The sequence below is a fragment of the Monomorium pharaonis genome, chromosome 5 (assembly GCF_013373865.1).
Source record: "Monomorium pharaonis isolate MP-MQ-018 chromosome 5, ASM1337386v2, whole genome shotgun sequence".
Taxonomy (NCBI): domain Eukaryota; kingdom Metazoa; phylum Arthropoda; class Insecta; order Hymenoptera; family Formicidae; genus Monomorium; species Monomorium pharaonis.
Window position 1 is genome coordinate 3926311 of NC_050471.1, and position 19501 is coordinate 3945811.

General features: G+C 42.3%; 1 protein-coding gene across 3 annotated transcripts in view; it reads left to right on the forward strand.

Moving 5' to 3' along the window:
• Positions 1–19501, forward strand: part of LOC105837087 (CCR4-NOT transcription complex subunit 6-like) — a 498126-nt gene that overhangs the window by 425373 nt on the left and 53252 nt on the right. For 2 of the 3 annotated variants that reach the window (XM_036286726.1, XM_036286727.1), the window contains exon 5: positions 4396–4462. The exons of the other annotated variant lie outside the window; for it this stretch is intronic. In XM_036286726.1, the coding sequence (XP_036142619.1) occupies positions 4396–4462 (67 nt within the window). The remainder of the gene's footprint in view (positions 1–4395; positions 4463–19501) is intronic. 3 annotated transcript variants of the gene reach the window in all.

Sequence of the window (19501 nt, forward strand, 5' to 3'; positions counted from 1 at the left end):
AACTCCGGATTACATGCCTGTTCGTTGGTATTTTCTCAGGTATATCGAATCCAATTAATCTTAATCATCGCGGCCTCCTGTTTTCATTTGGCTTCGTTTCCATAGATGTATCGTCCCCCTCGCATTAATCTTTCTGCCGTACTTACATTATTCCGCCACGGACACCTCTTTTTTTTGTTTTCTCTTTCCTTAACTCACAGAAGAGGAAAAGAGATTTAAATCACGGCGGTAGTAAAACTAATTCGCCAGGTCGAAATAGGAAGTGCTCGCTCTCTCGCGAGGAGACCCGTGTTTTGAGGAAATACGGTGGAGTGGCGCACGCATATCGCGTCCCGTCTAGACAGGCAGTCATTGTACGAAAGGCGAAAGCTATCTGTATCGCGAATCATAACGCGAACAGAGAGACGGAACAAAGTGTATCCACGGATCATAAAGCATGACAGCCATTATATCCCGCGGACAATAACAACGTCTTATACGAATGCAATGACGCATGCACGGGGAAGTGCATCAATTGCATCAAGTATATCAGCGAGGAGCGCGTTTCGTTCCTTCTCCCTTTCCTCCTACATTTCTTAACTGTGCGTCACGCACAGTCGTTTTCACCGACAAACCGCTTCACTTCTTTGTGACGCGTGTGAAAGACATTCTCGCGTTCGCATTATTATTTGTGATATTTACATTGAAATAAGAGAGACATGTTATTACTTTATTCTTTTATATATAGAAAATGATATTTTATGTGAAATTGATTGTGTGTGTTTGTGCATTAAATTATAGAGATTAAAAGAGAAGCGAATATTTTGTACTCCTGGCATATTGCGTGATGTAACATTTCATCGAATTTGCTTAAAGCTGTCCAGTATTTTTTTTTTACACCGCAAATATTCATCAGATGCGCGGCATGCAATAAACGTGGAATTTGGATTGCGTGTAACGCACGACGCGATTGCGTGCATCGCGAGAGAATGGATCGTGTGTAGGAGAATGGATTGTGCGTAGTGCGCGCGTTTTTGATGCAACACGGACGACGCAATGATTTTGTCCTGCCGTGAGAAAAAAGATGTACGTAAATCACGACGGCGACGACGGCGGTGTTTTTAGTCGGGGTTTTACGTTTCCCTTGTTATGTGCGTCGTAATGATCGCATGATTCTTCTCCCCCTAACGAGCCATAAAGGAAGCGAGACTGGTTACCAACGAAATATCTCCTAATTTGATTTAGAAAAACATCGATTTCAACCAAATACCTCGATCGCAATAGACGAATAAATATAAGAAATTTTAATAATGGAAACGTAAGATTTGTGAATGAAAAAACAAAATGTTGCATTTGCTGCTCTTTCGCGTTTTGAAGAAAATCAATTTTCTATAAAAAATGTTTAACTGGAAACTCAATTTACGACATTTAAACGAAATACATGCATTTTTTCGCGCGACGTGACATGCTTTATGTATCATACCTCCGGACGAGTTACAGCTTGCAGCTTTAATTCTCAGCTCAGTGTCGAAAAACGAAGTGTTAAAGCGATTCCTCTATTTTTTTTCCCCTTTACGTTCTTTGTGGCCGCGCACGTGTCAGATTTCCGTCGCATCTTGCCACACTCTCGTCCGCCATCTAATTTGCTCCCGGATTCTCTTTTCGTCTCTTCCCAAAAAATGTCGGAGAGTGCATTACCGTACCGTCACGTATTCATCTCGGAACGACGATTCGAGCATATCCTCCGGATCCGCGGGAAAGTACACCCCGTTTCTCACGCCTCCTCCCCCGTCGTCACCCCGAGATGCATCGCGCGGCGCAGACCCCGATAATAGAATCGTTTGTTACACGATGGCTCCTCCCACGGCAAAGATCCTCGCGCGAAAAAATCCGCCAAGCTTTGTTCGGAAATATCGAACGAACGGGTCACTGATGAAAAAATTTAATTCCTCGTGATGCAAGCGAAGAGCATAATTGTCCGACTTAAATATAAAAATAGTATATTATATAAGTTGCACATGGAACACTGATTGAATGACCGTAATGGCGCGTCTCTTTGCACGTCCGGTTTAGAATAATAATTTTTGCAACGCTATCGTGACGCTAATCGAGCATTTTTAGATAATCGCTAGCAGAGAATGAAAAGTATCCAGCTATTTTCGCGAGGATTTTGTTGAGAGGGGTCGTAGGTGACGTAAAGTATATAGCGTGGAAAAATGTTTACATATATAACGGAGGGTACGCGGAAAATGGAGAGCCATCGTCCTCGACTTATTATCCGTGACGGCGGACGTTCCTGACGGGGAATTTGCGAATTTGTTATCCGCTTGCTAGATCGTCATCGGGTAGAAGACTATGCCATTTTTATTATTTCCTGCTCCTTTCGTCCACGCGCGCTCACCAATGGGGAACAATATTTTCCCGGCCGGCGCTTTCCCATCAATTTGGAGTACATCACCTAAGTAAACTTTGATGTTGATAAGACTGCACGGGCACTAACATAGCGAACAGGGTAAACCCATTACGGGTACGGCGAATGAACTTACATTATCGTGAGAAACATGTCATCATCGAGTGGAACGACACCTCGATAAGCGCGGAAATTTCGATATAAACGCATGCGTATCGCGACGACGGAATGCAACGTAATTGCCTAGTATTGATCATTAAATTTAATCGTACGCTTACGATGTGAATATTTTAATATCAAAAATTCACTAAATGTACAAATCATTTATGTTTTAATGCAATATTACGGTGTTTTATTGCAAAATTTAATGTTAATGGAATTTTAACTATAGTATTAAATTACAGTTAATTAGTAATTAATATTTATACATTTCCAAGTGTTTACATTTTTTTTATATTTAATGAGAATTAATCGCGATGATTTTGTGCTTGTTTAAAATACGCAGCGCATACGTATATATTTCGTATTGTGTAATGGATGCAGACGTGAACACCTTTCCAATTCTAAGTTCGATCAGTTTTCATTGTGGTACCTTTGTTATTCACTTCCGGCGTTATGGCTGAAGCGAGGGGCGGGCTCACTTGTGAGTTATCGTAACGGGACGCGGCATATTCAGAGATTTCCCCGAGGAGGGTGCTCGTAACACTATTATGTCGTAAAATTTCAAGAGCCACCGATCCGAGGCGAGAGAGATGGGAGCGCGGTCGCGTGCGTCCGGACGATTTCTCGAGGAACAAAACCTGTCTGCCGCCTTTTCGCCCACGCATACGTGATGCATTTGATACGATAGTGGCTGTAAAACATGTAAGGAGCGAAAAGAGGCGAACTGGAAAATTTTCTCTATCGAAATCTTAACATATCAAGATCTATGAATGTGAAATACGCACAGTAACACTTTACTCTAGATGACTTTATTCCAAAACGGAGGAAAATCACGTTGCCGAGTTCTCGCCGTTATTCTCAATTTATCTAATATCACATTTAAAGAGACATCGGGGGATTCCCGGGGAATACTCTAGAGCGACGAATGCATAACGCAATAGTGCTTTTCCCTTTGTGTCCGAGGAATCGAAAGATCCACCTAGTCAGCTTTCACATAAAAGCTTTTCGGTTACAAGACTTAAAAAGAAAGAGAGGGGGAAAGAAAGAAAAAGGAGGGAAAGAGAGGAAGGAGGGTTTGGCTTTGCCGTAAGAGAAACCTGTAAGAGATTGAAGAAGAAGTAAACTTGGAAAATTCACGGTCTCGATTTGCCATCCCTTTCGCGAAATAAATTTCTAGGCGGTTACAGGTTGCTCTCGCATCTCGTGTATTCGTCCCCCGGGTGCATCGTTCCCCGTGTCATCCTTGTGCAGGACACTAACTTCTCCCCTTCCTAGATCCTCTTTCTACTTCTCTCCCTGCATCTCTCTCTTTCTCTGTCCTCTTTCGAGACCGCAAAGATTTCCAAGATTCCCCGGGAACTTTATCGACGATCGACCAGCCTCCGGGTGTTCCATAAAGAAGAAGAAGAAGAAGAAGTAGTAGTAGTAGGTAGTAGTAGTAGACGAGGGGTGCTCGCAAATCGAATCGATCGTATCGACCTGGAGCGAGTCCGAGTCAGCTCGGCGCTAGTAGTTAACGGCGTGCCGATGTAATTCATCGATCGGCCATCGATATATCGGCATTTAGACATACAGGGTGTCTGAAAGACCGCGTCAATGGCGACAATTCCTTGACTAATTTGGAATCACTCGAACAGGCAATTAAAAATCATTATTCGTACGTCATTATCAATTTATTTATTCATACATATTTAACTAAAAAAATTGGATAAATTGTGTGTTGAAAAAAAGCTGCAATGAATAATAAAGTGTACATTGAATTGCACATTATATTTACATGAAAACAAAAATTTGAGATGATTAACTCAGAGATGATTAAGAAAAATATTCTTTTTATGTTTCAGGTACGTACTTCATGCAAATGTTCGCGATTTAGCCAACTACAATGGGATAGAATTTGTTTCGGTAAAGGTAATTGCTACTTGTGCTTTATACCGTAAAATGTCCGAAATGCTTCGTCGGCATTTCCTCCCCTCGATAAAGAACGTTAGAGTCGAAAAATCCTTTTGAGCATTGAGGTGATATCGAACGGAAGTAGCGACCGGGACACCCTGTATATCAATGTTCCTCAGCGGATAGGTTGTAGTCCCGGGACGTGCTGTCGCGACCAACACCCGATGGGGTTCTCGACTTATGAGCAGAGTATCGATCTCTCGCGTCCATTGCGATGTTTCCCCCTTTTATCGGCGCGTTAACCGGTTGTCGCACCCTCGAGATGGGAGAGGGGACAACCTCGGCATTCTGGATTCGTTCCCTTAATCGTCCAGGATAACTCCTGCCCTTATCTCGTTATGCTGATCTCTTTCTCCCGTCGGGAGATATATATCTTTCGCTCTCCCTGACCGTCGCGCCGCGCGCTCTTGACTTGAATTCTGGAAAGTTCAGCGATTTTATTGTCCCCGATCTCGTATTTACAACTTCTACGCTCGCCTCTTATCTAAACTGCGAAAATTTTCGAAAAATATTCCAGGGAAACTTGTTTAATTTTGCCTCGAGCACCGTGTTGTCTTGTTTAGAAATGCACGTCACACTCGTCAGTTGCTAATTTGTTTTTGATTGTACGTCGCATTTAAACCCTTAGAGACCATCACAGAAGGACTTTCGCGTAAAAAGTATTGGCATAATTAATAGTAAACGGAAAAAAGCACAAACTCTTTACCAGGCGATTAATCATTCGGCTATGTAAATCTTTTGATTTTAATAAATTTTTTCTACGACTGTGCATGCATCTCGGTGGCAAGAACTCGACAGAATTTATAGTCTACGAGGATTGGGGAGAAAATAAAGAACGCGAAGAAAATTGTGTACAAAAAAATATCATAACTTTCATCTCGCGCGAGTCGCATATCTTATATCTCTCGGAGAGAGAGAGAGAGAGAGAGAGAGGGGGGGGGCTAGAATAAATAAATTCATCTATTCAATTATGTGACTTTATACATCCATCATCTATACTGTCTATAGCTATAGTCAACCAACAGCGACGGCTATTACATTTTTCAAAAGGCCCCGATCATTACAGCGAACGGGAGTCCCCCGCTCGCGCGCGAGTCCGCTCGCTTCCGTTCGATATTCCCCGTTTATTGCTCGTGTCCATGGAAAATGTTCCGGGAATGGTAAACCCTCTCTTGTGCATCGATCCCGAGAGGCATCGATATCCACGGCGAAGCCGTTCATGGACACGGCTATACCGACGTTACAACGCACTGCCACTGATATCCCCCCCCTCCCCCTCTCTTCCCGTACAATCCCGACGCAGCCTCCTCCCTCCTTCCCTTTCTCTACTCGAGAGGAGAACGGCGACTGGTGCCGATTCGGTATTCACGAGGGCCTGGAATAATTCCTCGCTCGTCCTCATCCCCCTACCCCCCGTCCACCCGAGCGAGATATCAAGTCAACGTGAATTGCGCCATGAATCTCCGCGGGAGCGTTTATTCGCCCGGCGGCCGCGTAACTCTCGCAGATTTAGTGCGTTCGTCGTCGGACGCACACCTGACCGGAGCCGGACAGCGCGCCGCAACCGGTTGCTGCCATCCGGCCCATTCCGCTTTAAGTCCTATAACTGCCGGACGCGGAAAACCAGACTAATTTTTAGGTCTCCCGATGACGTCGCGGAGGTTTCCGGCAAGGTGTGCGGTCAAACGCGTCCTCCGGTGGAATAATTCTGTCACTCGCCGAATGTGTTTGCGTACATTATTTTTATTATTCTTCCATGTTTTGAAGCACTTACAGCCGCAAATTAAAAGAACATATTTGCCAATTTCGAAATTGAATGTTGCAGTGTTTTGGTTCGCTGAAATTGCGCTAAAATAATTTTTAATATGGTAATACGATCGTTGCGTCCGTAAATCGGCGGCCGTCTCGATTGTTGATCGCGTCCGAGCTAGAGCAGTAGTCGGAGTCTAATTAAAAGTGGACGTAACGTCACGGATGCCGGATTCGTTTTTGCTAATTACACGGGCGTAAGAGCATTATCGGCCGTTCGTACAATGAGCAGCGAGAATAATACGTCGCTCGTAGAGCCCGTAACTCGATTCTTCGCCGAGGCGAAGCATTGTTAACGGTTTTAATCAGCATCTCGCCGGTATACTGCGCCCGTTTCGCGAGCACAGTAGCGGCGCAACGCATTAAGGGGAACGTGACGATAAAGCGGACGCGAACCGTAAAGAGGCGGTCGGTGAAAGTGCTTAAAAGAGGGTAACGAGCTTAGCGTTAATTTACCGGCGGCACAATAACTCTTTGTTAATAAACAATACGCGCTTACGTTTTTTTTTTAACGGGCAAAAACGATGAAAACAACAACGTGACGATCGATGGCGCGAATTATCGTCGATTTCAACCGATATTAAAGCTATACCTGACAGATACACGCAAAGCGGTGTGTATTACGAGCACGGCCCGAAGTCTTTCTTCCTCTTTCAATCTCCCTTCGCCTTCCGTCCGTCGCTGTTTTTCTTTTGTAGAGTAAAACGATTGGTATAATAAATATATATGTTTTTCCTTATAAAGTAAGTTCTGTATCTGATAGATATAAAATGTATTTTTATTTGTAACGCATTCAAAACTTTGTTAACGAGTAATTTTCAGACGGTAAGTTTTAATAAGTTATTATTAAGTTAAAACATCATGATGTATACGCTGTTCGCTTTCGCAATGTGAGGGTAGTAATATCGGGAATTAAATATGAGAGATTAAAGCTCGAGGGAGAGAACGTCCGAGAGCGCGGTCCTCCCATTTCGAAGCATCGTGAGGGGGAGGGGGGGGGGCAAAAGGAAGCAGGGATAAAAGGAAGAAGAAAAGAGGGGCGAAAGGAAGGAAGACGGGGACGGAGTATGAAAGCTGAATTTGCTGGCGGCTCGTTATTGCGCCTTTCGTTTTTTCCTGCTTGCGAACTTCATAAAGGAAATATGTATACCGAGTATACCATCGCGTTCTCCGAATTACTTTCCTTTTTACCTTCCTGGAAATTCTGAAACCCATAGGTTTCTTCGATGTAACTCCGCGCGCTTCGTGCTTTCCTCGGGGAATCGGTATAGAAACTTTCGTATTATCTTTACCCTTGACTCGAGAGAGCTCGACACTTTTATTTCTCTCTCTTTCTAAATTTCTCACCGACTCGGTCTGACCAATACACGGAATATCCACTTCGTTGTTGTTGCCCTCGCGCTTGCACCTTCTCGAACGACTCCCCACGGACTCGCTCGTTTGATCTATCTTTTTTTCTTCATTGAAGACCGAAGCTTGTCTGAAAGCGCAATTCCCGATGCAGCTTCCGTTCCACGAAAGGCCGCCTAGACATTCTCTCGATGCATCCTATGGCGCGAGAATATCTCTGAGGAAATTCGATTCGTTTGCGAGAAGGAGCATTGAAAGATTTATGACTCTTTGTTCTATGTGTTACGTGAAATAGATTAAAAAACAGTTCAAACTTAAATTTAGTGTTTTTTGATTGATAGGATTAATTTTTTTTTTTTTTAAGAAATAAACGTGGAAAGTGCTTAAGGTGTTTGAGTTAAGCGAGCCGTATTACGTATAATCTTCATTTTGCTTAATATTTACAACTTACAAGTAATTCATTAAGCGCCAGAAGTTTAGTCCCATCTCGCGATCCATTAGCCATGGAGAGGAGGAGGCGAGCTGCAAAGGCGTCTCGTTTCGCGAAACTACGGGCATTAATTTTCCGACTAATTTCTCGGAATAGTTCTGGCCATCGGCGGCGGATATCCCACAGGAACGAGAAGTAAGTCGGCGTACCATTGCACGCTGCCCTGCCCTGTTTTCGCGGAAACTTAGAGAAACAACCCTCCGAGTATAAAGTTGTCCGGGTTATCGCAAGATATTTTCCTCGTGATGACACAAAAGGACGCGGACACATCGATTGGCATTTAATAAGATATATTTAATCGCAGTATTTTAAAAGATTAAATGTTGAGATAAACGGGTACGATATATGCAACATGTTTGGATTGAATAAAACATGATTTAGATTTCTGTCAATAATTAGACAACTTATAATACTAAATTAAATTACTACACAGAGAAAGATTTCTTTATATTTAATAAACAGTTTTGTTTGACTATTTTAAGGCATATATTTCTTTTAATAAATTTTACACAGATTTCTTTAGATTTAATAAAATTTATTAGAAACAAAAAAATATAAGCTTTGAAATAGTCGAACAAAATGATTCATTAAATTTAAAGAAATCTTTCTCTCTGTGTACGCACGTTTTTCGTATACAGTTCCATTACATTTAAATGTTATCATTAATTAAATTTACATGATGTTTAATTTCTAAAATTAATGACGAGAACATTTCGCGGCGAAGGTTGTCACGCCTCGTTGGCTGAGAAAATTAATTAATGATGACTCCGAGGAGCGTAGTCATTCCGAATAAAGGGGGAAGAAAGAGAAAAAGGGAGATCGTATCAGTTCTTTATATTAATCTCCATTACTAATCCGTTTTCGATAAGTGAAACCGTTCCTTTTGCACCGGAGGAAAATAATTGCCTCCGCGCGGCGGGGGTTAATATTAATATCCGCGCGAATCGATTCCCTCATGAGTGCGCATCGGGCACTTGTGGTCGTCTATAACCCATGATACACCATGGGAAAGCAAGGAGTTTGCAAGGAGGGCTACCTGCAGGATAAGAACGGTAAGGGAAGGTCCTGGGGTGCTCTCTAGAGAGAGAGAGAGAGAGAGAGAGAGAGAGAGAGAGAGGGCAAAGAGGGGTAGGAAGGAGAGTATTGTATATGCTGCGACTAATTCATTACGGTTCTCCGGCGTGACTTATTGCCCCGGTGCCGAGCGAACGCGCGCGGCCACCGTGTACATACTCGCACCGTGTATCTACACACTCACACACACACACACACACACACACACACACTCGCGTCATGGACTGCCCCTCTGCATATGCCGCATATACTATGCGAACTCCTCTATTCACTGCATCCTCCGGCGTTGCCGCGCGACGCATTTGTTGAATCCGCCAATTATTTCGCCCCGATCTCTAGTCACGCGCGACGTCGTCGGCTTATCTAGGAAATGGGACATTCGATTCCGTTTCGCTTGGCGTTTTCGCGACCGAGCGAGCGAGCGAGCGCTAATCTCGCGGAAGCGTCTCGCCGACCTCCCAAAGACCCGCCGGGATTCCGTAGCTTTTCCCTTCTTCCTCTCTTTTTCCTCGTTGTTACTCTTGCTCCGCTCGAAACACGGATTTCCAATTGAGATACAACGCGGAATCGCGTCTTCTGATTACGCATTCGCGTTTCTTAACTTGATTAATTATTGCAGTTTCGTTATTTATTGTTTATCGTGCGATGTAATTGGTTTCGTTTATTGTGCGCTCGTTCGGTGACACGCTGATGAATTTATCGTACGCTTTTGTGACCGACGAAAGGTCTCGGGCACGGCACGTTAATCGCATTTGACATCGGTTGTTCGGTACACGCGGGCAAATGCGGACTCCGCTCGCAAGTTCGCGAGTTGTTGCATAAATGCCGGGTGTATAGGTTCCGCAAAATAATAGTTTAAATTGCTTTTGGCAAACGTGAGCGCGCGCGCGGGCAAATAGTAACGAAAGCATAATGGCGTTCCGCGGCGGACGCGCGCGCGCGCGCGCGCGCGTCTATGCCGGCCACATGGTTAATGAAATCGTGGTTAATGAAATATGTTGGCGCGCGCGCCGAGAAAAATGACTCTGAAGAGCTGCTACGCGCTGAGAGAAAGGGGCTGAATGGGCGCCGAAACGAACGAAACAATTAGTCAGCTATTGCCTCGTAGCGGTAATTAAACTTATGGAAATTACGCGCGTCGACGGCGTGCTCGGCACGCGCAAAGGGGAAGAAAAGCATGCGCGGGGAAAATGTATGCGCGCGCGCGCGGATATCACCGTGTTACGTATTCCACGCGCATATTTCGCAAAACGCGATATAATAGAGGAGCCTGGCGTTAAAGTAATTAGTCACATGTAAAATGGCATTTTAATGAAATTTTGCACGTTGTATTGTAATGAAATCTCCATTCGCGAGCCCACGATAGTCGCGAAACAAAAGGAAAATACGCGAAATTTCTCTCGCGCAATTACTTGGTCTCTCAAAATATATATCAGCCTGTTGGTCATGAAACGAGAAGATAAGGGGGGGAGAGACCGCCAGATCGACTGCGACTTAAGAAGACCGCGTCACCTGGACATGCAGCAGCATCTGATTATAGGAAAGCCGTCCCGAAGTTCATTTTTACGTTTAGGAACTGTAATTTCGACGTTCCACACGCGACGATCTATTGTGTGTCCCTCTCGGCGTGTTTACTTATCCATAGCACGTCACATCAGAGCGGCAGCATAGCTGAGCTCGGGGGCAGCATTGCCGTGTATCGCCGAGCGCAACGCGCGCGTCCTAATTTTGACGTGTACCGTAGTAACACAGATTGATTCCCCTCCCCCCCCCGTATGTCCTCCCTCGCCGCCGTTTCCCGTTGCCTGGAGACGCAGAACTAACGCGGTTGCGGAAACCGCTTCGGTCAGCCCGGTGGCTAACGTAACGCGCGCTGCGGCGGTGCATCATACTTGAACCGAGCCGGACACTAACGAGCATCCCTGGAAGGCCAGTCGAATGCCTGGCTGACTCTGGGCGCGTGCAGTTGGCCTGTCGGTCGCTCGGTTGCTCGGTTGATCGGTCAGCCTTTGGTCAGCCCATCGTTGCGGAATTCGCTGTTCGCTAAGACGCGAGAGCTGATGCCGTCAGGGATTCGATTGAACGTTCTGTGTGCTCACGCTTCCCAACCCTTTCACCGCCAAACCCCCCTCCTTTCTCTCTCATATAGAAGCGTTGCATTGCAAAAGAGCTGCGTACTGGCGATTTACAAAGATATTCTTTGGTGATATTCGTCGGTTGACCTGTCTTCAGCGAATCGTATCTTTCGATTACGGGTAATGGCCATGTCGTTTTCACGGGAAATTGCGAGAAAGCGAAACGGCATTCATTTCAACGTCACCAACATACAGCGCCGTAATTAACATTAACATACACCGCTCCGGTGACGTTGAAATTCCCTGGAAAAATTATTAGAAAATTCTACTTTAGTCTATTTAACGTTTGTAGAACAAAAAAAAAGTTGTATTTAAACCGATTAACGTTAAAGAGAGATCGTTCTCTGACAAGATCGGCTTTGTAAGTCATCAAAGCAGATGTACTCGCACGGTGTGCGAATAGCCTCGTGGGGATACCCGCCGCGAAGAAAGCAACAATGCTCACGGCGGCGTGTCTTTAAAAGCTCGATAAATTGTACGACGCGTTGTAAGAGGTTCATGACGCATTCATCGGGTGGTCATTAGCGACAAACCGCGCCGGTACGTAATAAAGAACGAGATCGCGGTCGTGCTGTACGTACACACCGGGATGTATACCGGAGCTTTTCTTTTGTTTTCTCCGTGATAGGAGGGAACGGAGGGGGACGGGAGGGAGGATGAGCGAGAGCGTGTATCTCGATATTTCATCTTGTCCGACTTTAATTAGCCCGCGTGGCATATCGCCGCTCGAAGCCGGCAACCGCACTCCGAGACTTTTTCGATAAGATTAGATCGCGATTACTGGGATAGTCGATAGAAAACGAAGGAGGAGAAAGGAAAGAGAGAGAGAGAGAGAGAGAGAGAAGCGAAGAGCATCTTCTGTTACCTTTTTCAGGGTTTCGCTTTGCGCGTCGAGAAACGTACGTTTCTTGCGCGATAGAAAACAAAGTGTGTGATGCGAGGAATGCGCGACAGTGGAAAGGGATGTGTTGTGTGCCGATAAAATGAGATATCGAATAATTCGCTCATCAAGTTGTTACAGGGAATTATTAAAAGCGCATCCTCTGGCAACTCGAAATATGTACGGTTCTACGTAAAAAATGAACCGATTTTGAAACTCTCAAAGTGGTCTACATTGTTACATATGTGATACAGCCTTTCATCTTGAATTGGCAGTTTTTGCAGCACACGCTGTTAACAGGTCATGCTAACGGTTCTCTGAATCAAATTATTAAATTCTTTGATGTATTATTTACATTTTCCTTTACATATATTATTTTTTCTCAAGGCTGTAGAATGTATCGCTAAAAGGAGTGGTAAACGCGTTTATCAAGTGAAATTTAATTGCTCGTTAAACAAAGGAACCTACAAAGGGTGTTCAACACAGTATTCTTCAAACATACGCCTCCAGCATTTATGTACCGCTCTGATTTCCTCTCTCTCTCTCGTCGAAGCATTTATCTTCCATCAAATTTATTCGGTCGACATTGCGAGCGCGTAGTGGGCTTGCTTCTGTCATATGCAAACATATTAGCATGTACGTAAATACACAGCAGTGTGTAAACAACGGAGAGAGGGAGGGAGAGAGTCGCTTCCGTGTCATGCGATGCACGTAACGAGCGCATCGCGTAGCATTAATCGCGCGAGATTTCGCGGGCGAGTCGTCGTTGTGCGCGAAATGTACGCGCGTATAGGGGAAGCGGAGAAGAACGAAAAGCGATGGAAAAGAAGTCGCGTTTGCGTCTCGCGTTTAAAGTTATCTCGCGAGTAATTTACGATCGCGGCAATGGAATGACCGCGCCGCGTCCGGGTTTGCTGCTACGAGATTAGACATGCGCGTGAGCGCACGGAAACGTTATAGCGGTACTATCTCTCTCCGCGCTGATAAAAGTTTAGGTACAGCTGCCAAATATGCGCCGCCGAATATGCTAATGCACAACTGCATTACGAAATACAAATAGGCGGATAAGGACACGGAAATTTAGTTGCATGCGGCGTGCGTCACATGAAATGCATTAATTAGAAAAACCCTCTCGGCTCTGCAGAATGATAACAGCGGAGTTAAAAAAGTTGAAAGTTCTTTTTTCTAATATATCTGCTCTCTCACGCGTTGTGCCAAGTCGAAAATATTAAAAGCCAAAAATTCGTTCTTCATGTAATTTTATTAGGTTTTTTTTTCCAGCAACATGTTATAAAATTGCAGATATATAAAGATTTTATTTCGCATTTTAGAAACTTTTTATATCTTCTCTGCAGAATAATATCTTAAGGAGTAAATGAAAGTGACTTGACTACTATATTTTTATATTTGCCAAGAAGTTACGTAGATTTACAGGAAGTTCTTTCGTCGTTCTATAACAGACACGCAGTCAAAATGTTGCCAAATTACACGCTGTTTACGATGTCATCGGCTTTAATCTCACGAACCGCGAATGGCGGTGAAGGGAAGGAGGATGTTAAACTCTTATACACGTAGAGGCAGTAAACACAAATTTTCCTCTATTAACAGCGAACCACCTCATGCTGCGAGAAAGAAGGCGATACCACGCTCGGCGCTTCTTCCATACTTTCCACTCCTTGTTTGACCAAATTCAACTAGAAACCGTATTATTTTACGTAACTTTTCATTCGCGGTCAATTTAGTAGAAGGCACAATTTCTCGCGCTTGTCGGTTCTGTTAAAAGTTGCACGCGGAAACTGCAAAAGCATATATGAAAAAATAGATACGTGAACCGACGTAAAATGGAACGGGGGCGAAAAGGTTTTAATTGGAAATAGCACGCAGAAAGAAACACAGATACGCTGCTTTGTATTTTTTTTATTTTAAAAAGTTCCTATATTTTTTAATACTTTTTAAAATATAGGACAGTAGTTTTCAAGTGTGTATTATAAGGTGTACTTTAAGACGCACTTCCGCGTGACCCGATAAATTATATAATTAACGCTTGCTGAATCAACAAGGCGCTCCAGGCTGGAAGATGGTCGCGGAACACGTGTGTTGCCCCAGGTGTTGCTCCAAATTATTATCCGATAGATAAATCCTTGTTTCGAAGTCGGTCGTGGCCATAAAGCCGCGTATGTCGCGCGGAAATGTCAGTCTTCCCGAGCGCAGAAGACGAGTAGGTATTTCAATTTCGTCGCTCGAGCCTTCCGTCGTGTCTCCAAGGGCTCGCTATTACGTCACACAGCCCCCCCCCCGGGAATCGGGGGAGGGGAGGGTCGTTATCGAAGAAGGGTCAGGAAAAATCCTGGCATCCCTCGCGGGTTGTTGCGGCCAAAACCTTCGCCGCTCTCGTTTCTTTGGCTCGCGCGCGCTGCCATCGCGAACAAAGAATTCTACAAGGGGTATTCTCTCTTCCTCTTCACCGCCCTTACCGCGTAATCTCGTCTATAAACACACCCGCGCGCGAGTGCCTTTATGCCTGGGTTCCGCGCTAGGGTCTCTCGCCGTCGGCTATTTTGCCTGTTCGTCTAACAAAGGGGCCCAACCACCACACCGGCCCCCGGCTTATCTCGTGTGCCGCAATAATGAAATAATGGCCGATGCTCGCCGATTAACGAAACAATGTGGATTGTTCGACGGCCGTTTCCCCTCCCCCTTCGACGGGCGTTTCTCTTTCTCTCTCGCGAGCCCAGCCGTTATCGCTTCATTTTCCACGGAAAATGAAGAGCCGGCGCCCTCCCATGGTCCTCCCATCCGGGATAACGCCCGCCCTCGCGGACCAAGTTGCTAAGACCAAGCGGGAAGGGTAATGTCTCGAGGATGGTGTCTTTGTTAGAAGTTTGTCGTCGTTCATTATGCATAAATAACAGACGTTAATGGGGGAGAGCGAAGGCTCCGCTGAGCACGTTGTAATCGGGAATGAGTGCAGTCGAGAACTTGAAGTGTCTGCCAGTTAGCGCGATGAGTGGATATTCTGAAAATGTTTCCAGAGTGTATGCGAGAACAGGGATGTATCTTGAAAAAAAAAACTGATATTTGTAGAATATTTTATAAGAAAATACTTTCTCAAAGAAATAAAACGTCTTGAGAATATGTCATGTATCATCTTAATAAAAACACTGAATTAAATTAATTAAAATTGAATTATTTACATTATATGAAATGAGCTGATTATTGTATTATTTTCGTTAGGATTATTAAACAGTTGTAAAAGTAGATCTTCGTATCTTCATCTTGGTGTTTTGAGACTTAATCAGACTTAAACAGAATAAGATTAATATCTTCATAACCGGTGACAAGTGGTCGCGAGATTTTCAAGAGAGCTTACTGCGAGAATCAACAATCCAACCGTCACGGTTAGCTCATTAAAACTCTCGCGCTTGTTACATAATCGGAATTACCAGGGCGTTCCCTGTCAGGAAGCGTACGGTTGAAGCAGACTGTGCATCGCTGCTAGTGCATGTCCATGGTCGAATAGACTCCCTCTTGCCCTACGACCCTTCGGGCGGTCGACGTCCTGTACGCGGAGCCGTCGCCGACCGCAACAGCATACAATGGCTGATTAAGCCGCTTCCAAGCGTTTACAATGTCCACGTGCTGATTCTCCCTTCCCGTTTCTCTTCCTCTCGGTGCTTCAATCAGACAGGCAGATCTAGCGCTGGGAACGTGGGCTTCCAGACCTTACCACCGGCAAAGAAAGATCGTATGTTATAGTTTTTCATAAAACTTGGAAATTAATTCGAAAATAAAATCTTTACTATAGAAGATTGTTTGGTAAAAAAATGTCCAGAGTCATCGTTATTAAGTAGATAACGTTTGTAGGATTAGAAGTTCTTGTTAATATATGCGTATGGTTCTAAAAAAAATCAATATTTTGTCAGAGGAGGGAGCGTATTAGTTACTCTTGGTATTTTCTTTCGGAACTTTGACTTGCATATAATAGTATAATTTTTTATTGCCTGTTTTTTCAATATTTTTATGAATTTTATTTTTATATTTTAAAAAATATTTTTATAAATAACAAATAATGAGAAATAAAATTTACTTAATAAAAAATAATATTTTGAAATTTGCAAAATATACTACTGAACACTAACAAAATAAAAAATAAAATTTAAGATATGATTGTAATTATATCTTTCTCTCTTGCAATTTTTAAATTAATTTTTTACTTTATTACTAGATAAACAAATTGATCTTTTTTCGTTTTAATAATTTTTTTAACAGTCAATTTTAAAAACCACGTTACGTAAATTAGTAAAAGAAAAGACCCTATCTAAAAGCAGAATAAAAAAATTAAATTTTATTGTATAGATTTTATTACAATTATATTAACGATGAATAAAATTGGCGAACGATTTGAAATTTCATACGAAAAACCCCCACACGTTTTAACTTACTCCCGTAAGTTAAATCCCCTCAATCTCGTTTACCCGGTTTTCCTCTAATGTCATGAGTTAAATACCGAGCATCATGCGCCGGCTTGTGGAATTGCGCGAGGCCTGCCTCCGCATGGCGGCGGACGACGGAATTGCTCTTCTGACATATCCAAAGCTTCTGACAGATCCAAAGCGGCTTTCGCGTTATCCGCAGCTGCGCGTATTGTCGTCCCCGCGCGTAAGCTCTCGTCTCCGAGAAATTTAAGCCGACCGCAATTATTCTCATCGTACTCTGTAGATTTCGGCCGACATATAATATTATGACACACGCGGCGATATGTCGCGAGTTATCACATATAACAGACGTGTACTGAAAAAATAATTATGAATCAATTTTAACAATTTTACAAATATATAAATGTAGATTTCTTTATATTTACTACAATACATTCATAATGATTATAATTATGATTGTAATAATATAACTTTAATTGATTATAAGTAAATTAAAAAAATCACATTTTCATACAAGTGAATATGAAAGAAGTCTGATTTGATCTGAAAAGAAATAAATTAATTTTACTATTTTTACTTCATACTTTGATACACACAAACACACACACACACACACAATCTTTATTATAGTATCATTTTAATATTATATTCAATCACGATGAGATTTGGTTTTTATGTAAAAAAACGGAGGTAAAAATTTAAATTACTTTTTATTTAAATAAAATATATACGAGCAAACAAAAATTTATGGAATAGTTGGAAAGATTATTTATTTCAAATAGAATTATTGATTAATTAAAAATTAAATGATGGAGTTTTGTGTAATTTTAATAACTTTTTTTACAAAATTCATTGATAGTTACATGAAATGGATTTGATTTCTACAACTTTTTTATTTTTTGAACATTGTATAGTAATTTTAGAAGCTCTCTTCATTTTTCTCTTTTTTCTCATTCTCTTTTATATCGATGCGGCGTAAAATTTTAATCAGAATTATTTAAAAATTCAATCCATTATGAAAGCTGTCGATAATACTGCTGAATTACACACAGATGTCTCTAAAAGGTCCCATATAAAAATTTTAAAATTTTTTATACGGCGCTTTATAATCGGAGATACCTTGCAACGTTTAACAATAATTTTTCAGAATATGATTTTATTTAAAAAAAAAGAAAAAGCAAAATATAGAGGAAGAAACGAGTGGATAAGTGATCTCACTATCAATCAAAGGCCGAGTCTATGAGAATCGGCTTGTGTCGCTTAACAGTTATCATTGAGACGTAACAGATACGCGTTTGTGTGTGAGTATATATGTGTGTCTTTAATTTCCGACGGCATAGGTGCATCATGCCTTTAGAATTTTTTTTGGTTATGACGGACGTACCTGTACATGTGCGTATACCTCGAAATTCCACCCCGATGCTTTGTTGGCGTTACACTGATAAAAGTCCGTCCATCCATCCATCCATCCATCCATCCATCCATCCATTCATCAGTACGACATTCTCTCTCCTGCCAAACACATTTATCCCGATAATAACGGATATATCTGTATCTATCTGCAAACTGACAACGTAATGGCGAACCCGCGGAACTATTCTCGCGCTGCTGATGTAGATTATCGATGCTCGCACTCCGTAAGGGGAATGACAAATACATTTCGCGGGGAGCGAGGGTGAATTTGCCTTAACTGACTTTGACACTCGCACAGTTTTCATAGTTTCATATGATAAACTACTAGCATGATGAATTACCTCTCTCGGTACGTAATCATGCAATATATTATTAAGCATTATATGTAGTTTGTATTACTTTTAAGTAATGTATATAAAATTTAGCTGTACTTTTAATGAGATCAAATGAAATTATTTTGGACTAAATTATATGTCCGAAAACAACAGTTACACTTGGAGATTTTATGACTGCCGTTATATATTCAATCATAAATTTCAGCAACGGCGGCGTACATATAATACAACAAGTATGTGTAGAAATAAAGTATACCACGCAAGAAAATAATGATAATTAACTCTGGGTTCCGAGAGAACTTTATGTGTATCACGGTACACTCATGCGCGTCCTCGACCCAAATGCGTTTTACGTTCGCGCTTCCTTCTGACAACGTATGGAATTTTTATTAATCTCAGTTAATTCCTTGTCTCTAAATAATCTTTTATTCAGTGAAAAGACTCGGTTATTAAAAGATAAAGTAAAACGCATGTAAATAGGACACCGTATAATACAGACATGACGCATTTACACGATTATGAAATTATAATTTCGCCCTTTCCGAAATTCCAGAAATTTTCTGTGAAAATTTCAACGTAGTTCCGTTTCAAAAGCTTGCTTTAAACACATAGCGACTCGCATTGAATAGATTTATTATTTTATTTCTATTCACTTTTTTACCCGCAACGCAGAGAGAGAGAGAGAGAGAGTATTCCCTTCGCGATGTTTCAAGCAGATTTTATGTATTAATTCTGAAAAATTACTGCCCATTGTAAATGAAAGTTTGTTCTGTAATATTACTCCAACAAAGTTATCTCTTTAACGAGCCGCTTTCCATTTATAGCAGATTTGCATTGATGACCAGCGTGCGTTTCGCTGGCATTGATATGACGCTTTAATCCATTTATCGTATTCATTGCACAAATACACGAGCGCTTTTTATCTTAATAAATTCGATGCAGGAAGCTTTGTTTCCGCGAGCTCTGTGGATTAAAGTTGTAAGCCATTATTGCGGCAATAAAAAAGAGAGCGAAACTCAGCAATGATAGCGGATAGCAAATTGGAAATCAAAAGCCAACGATTTATATAGAATTG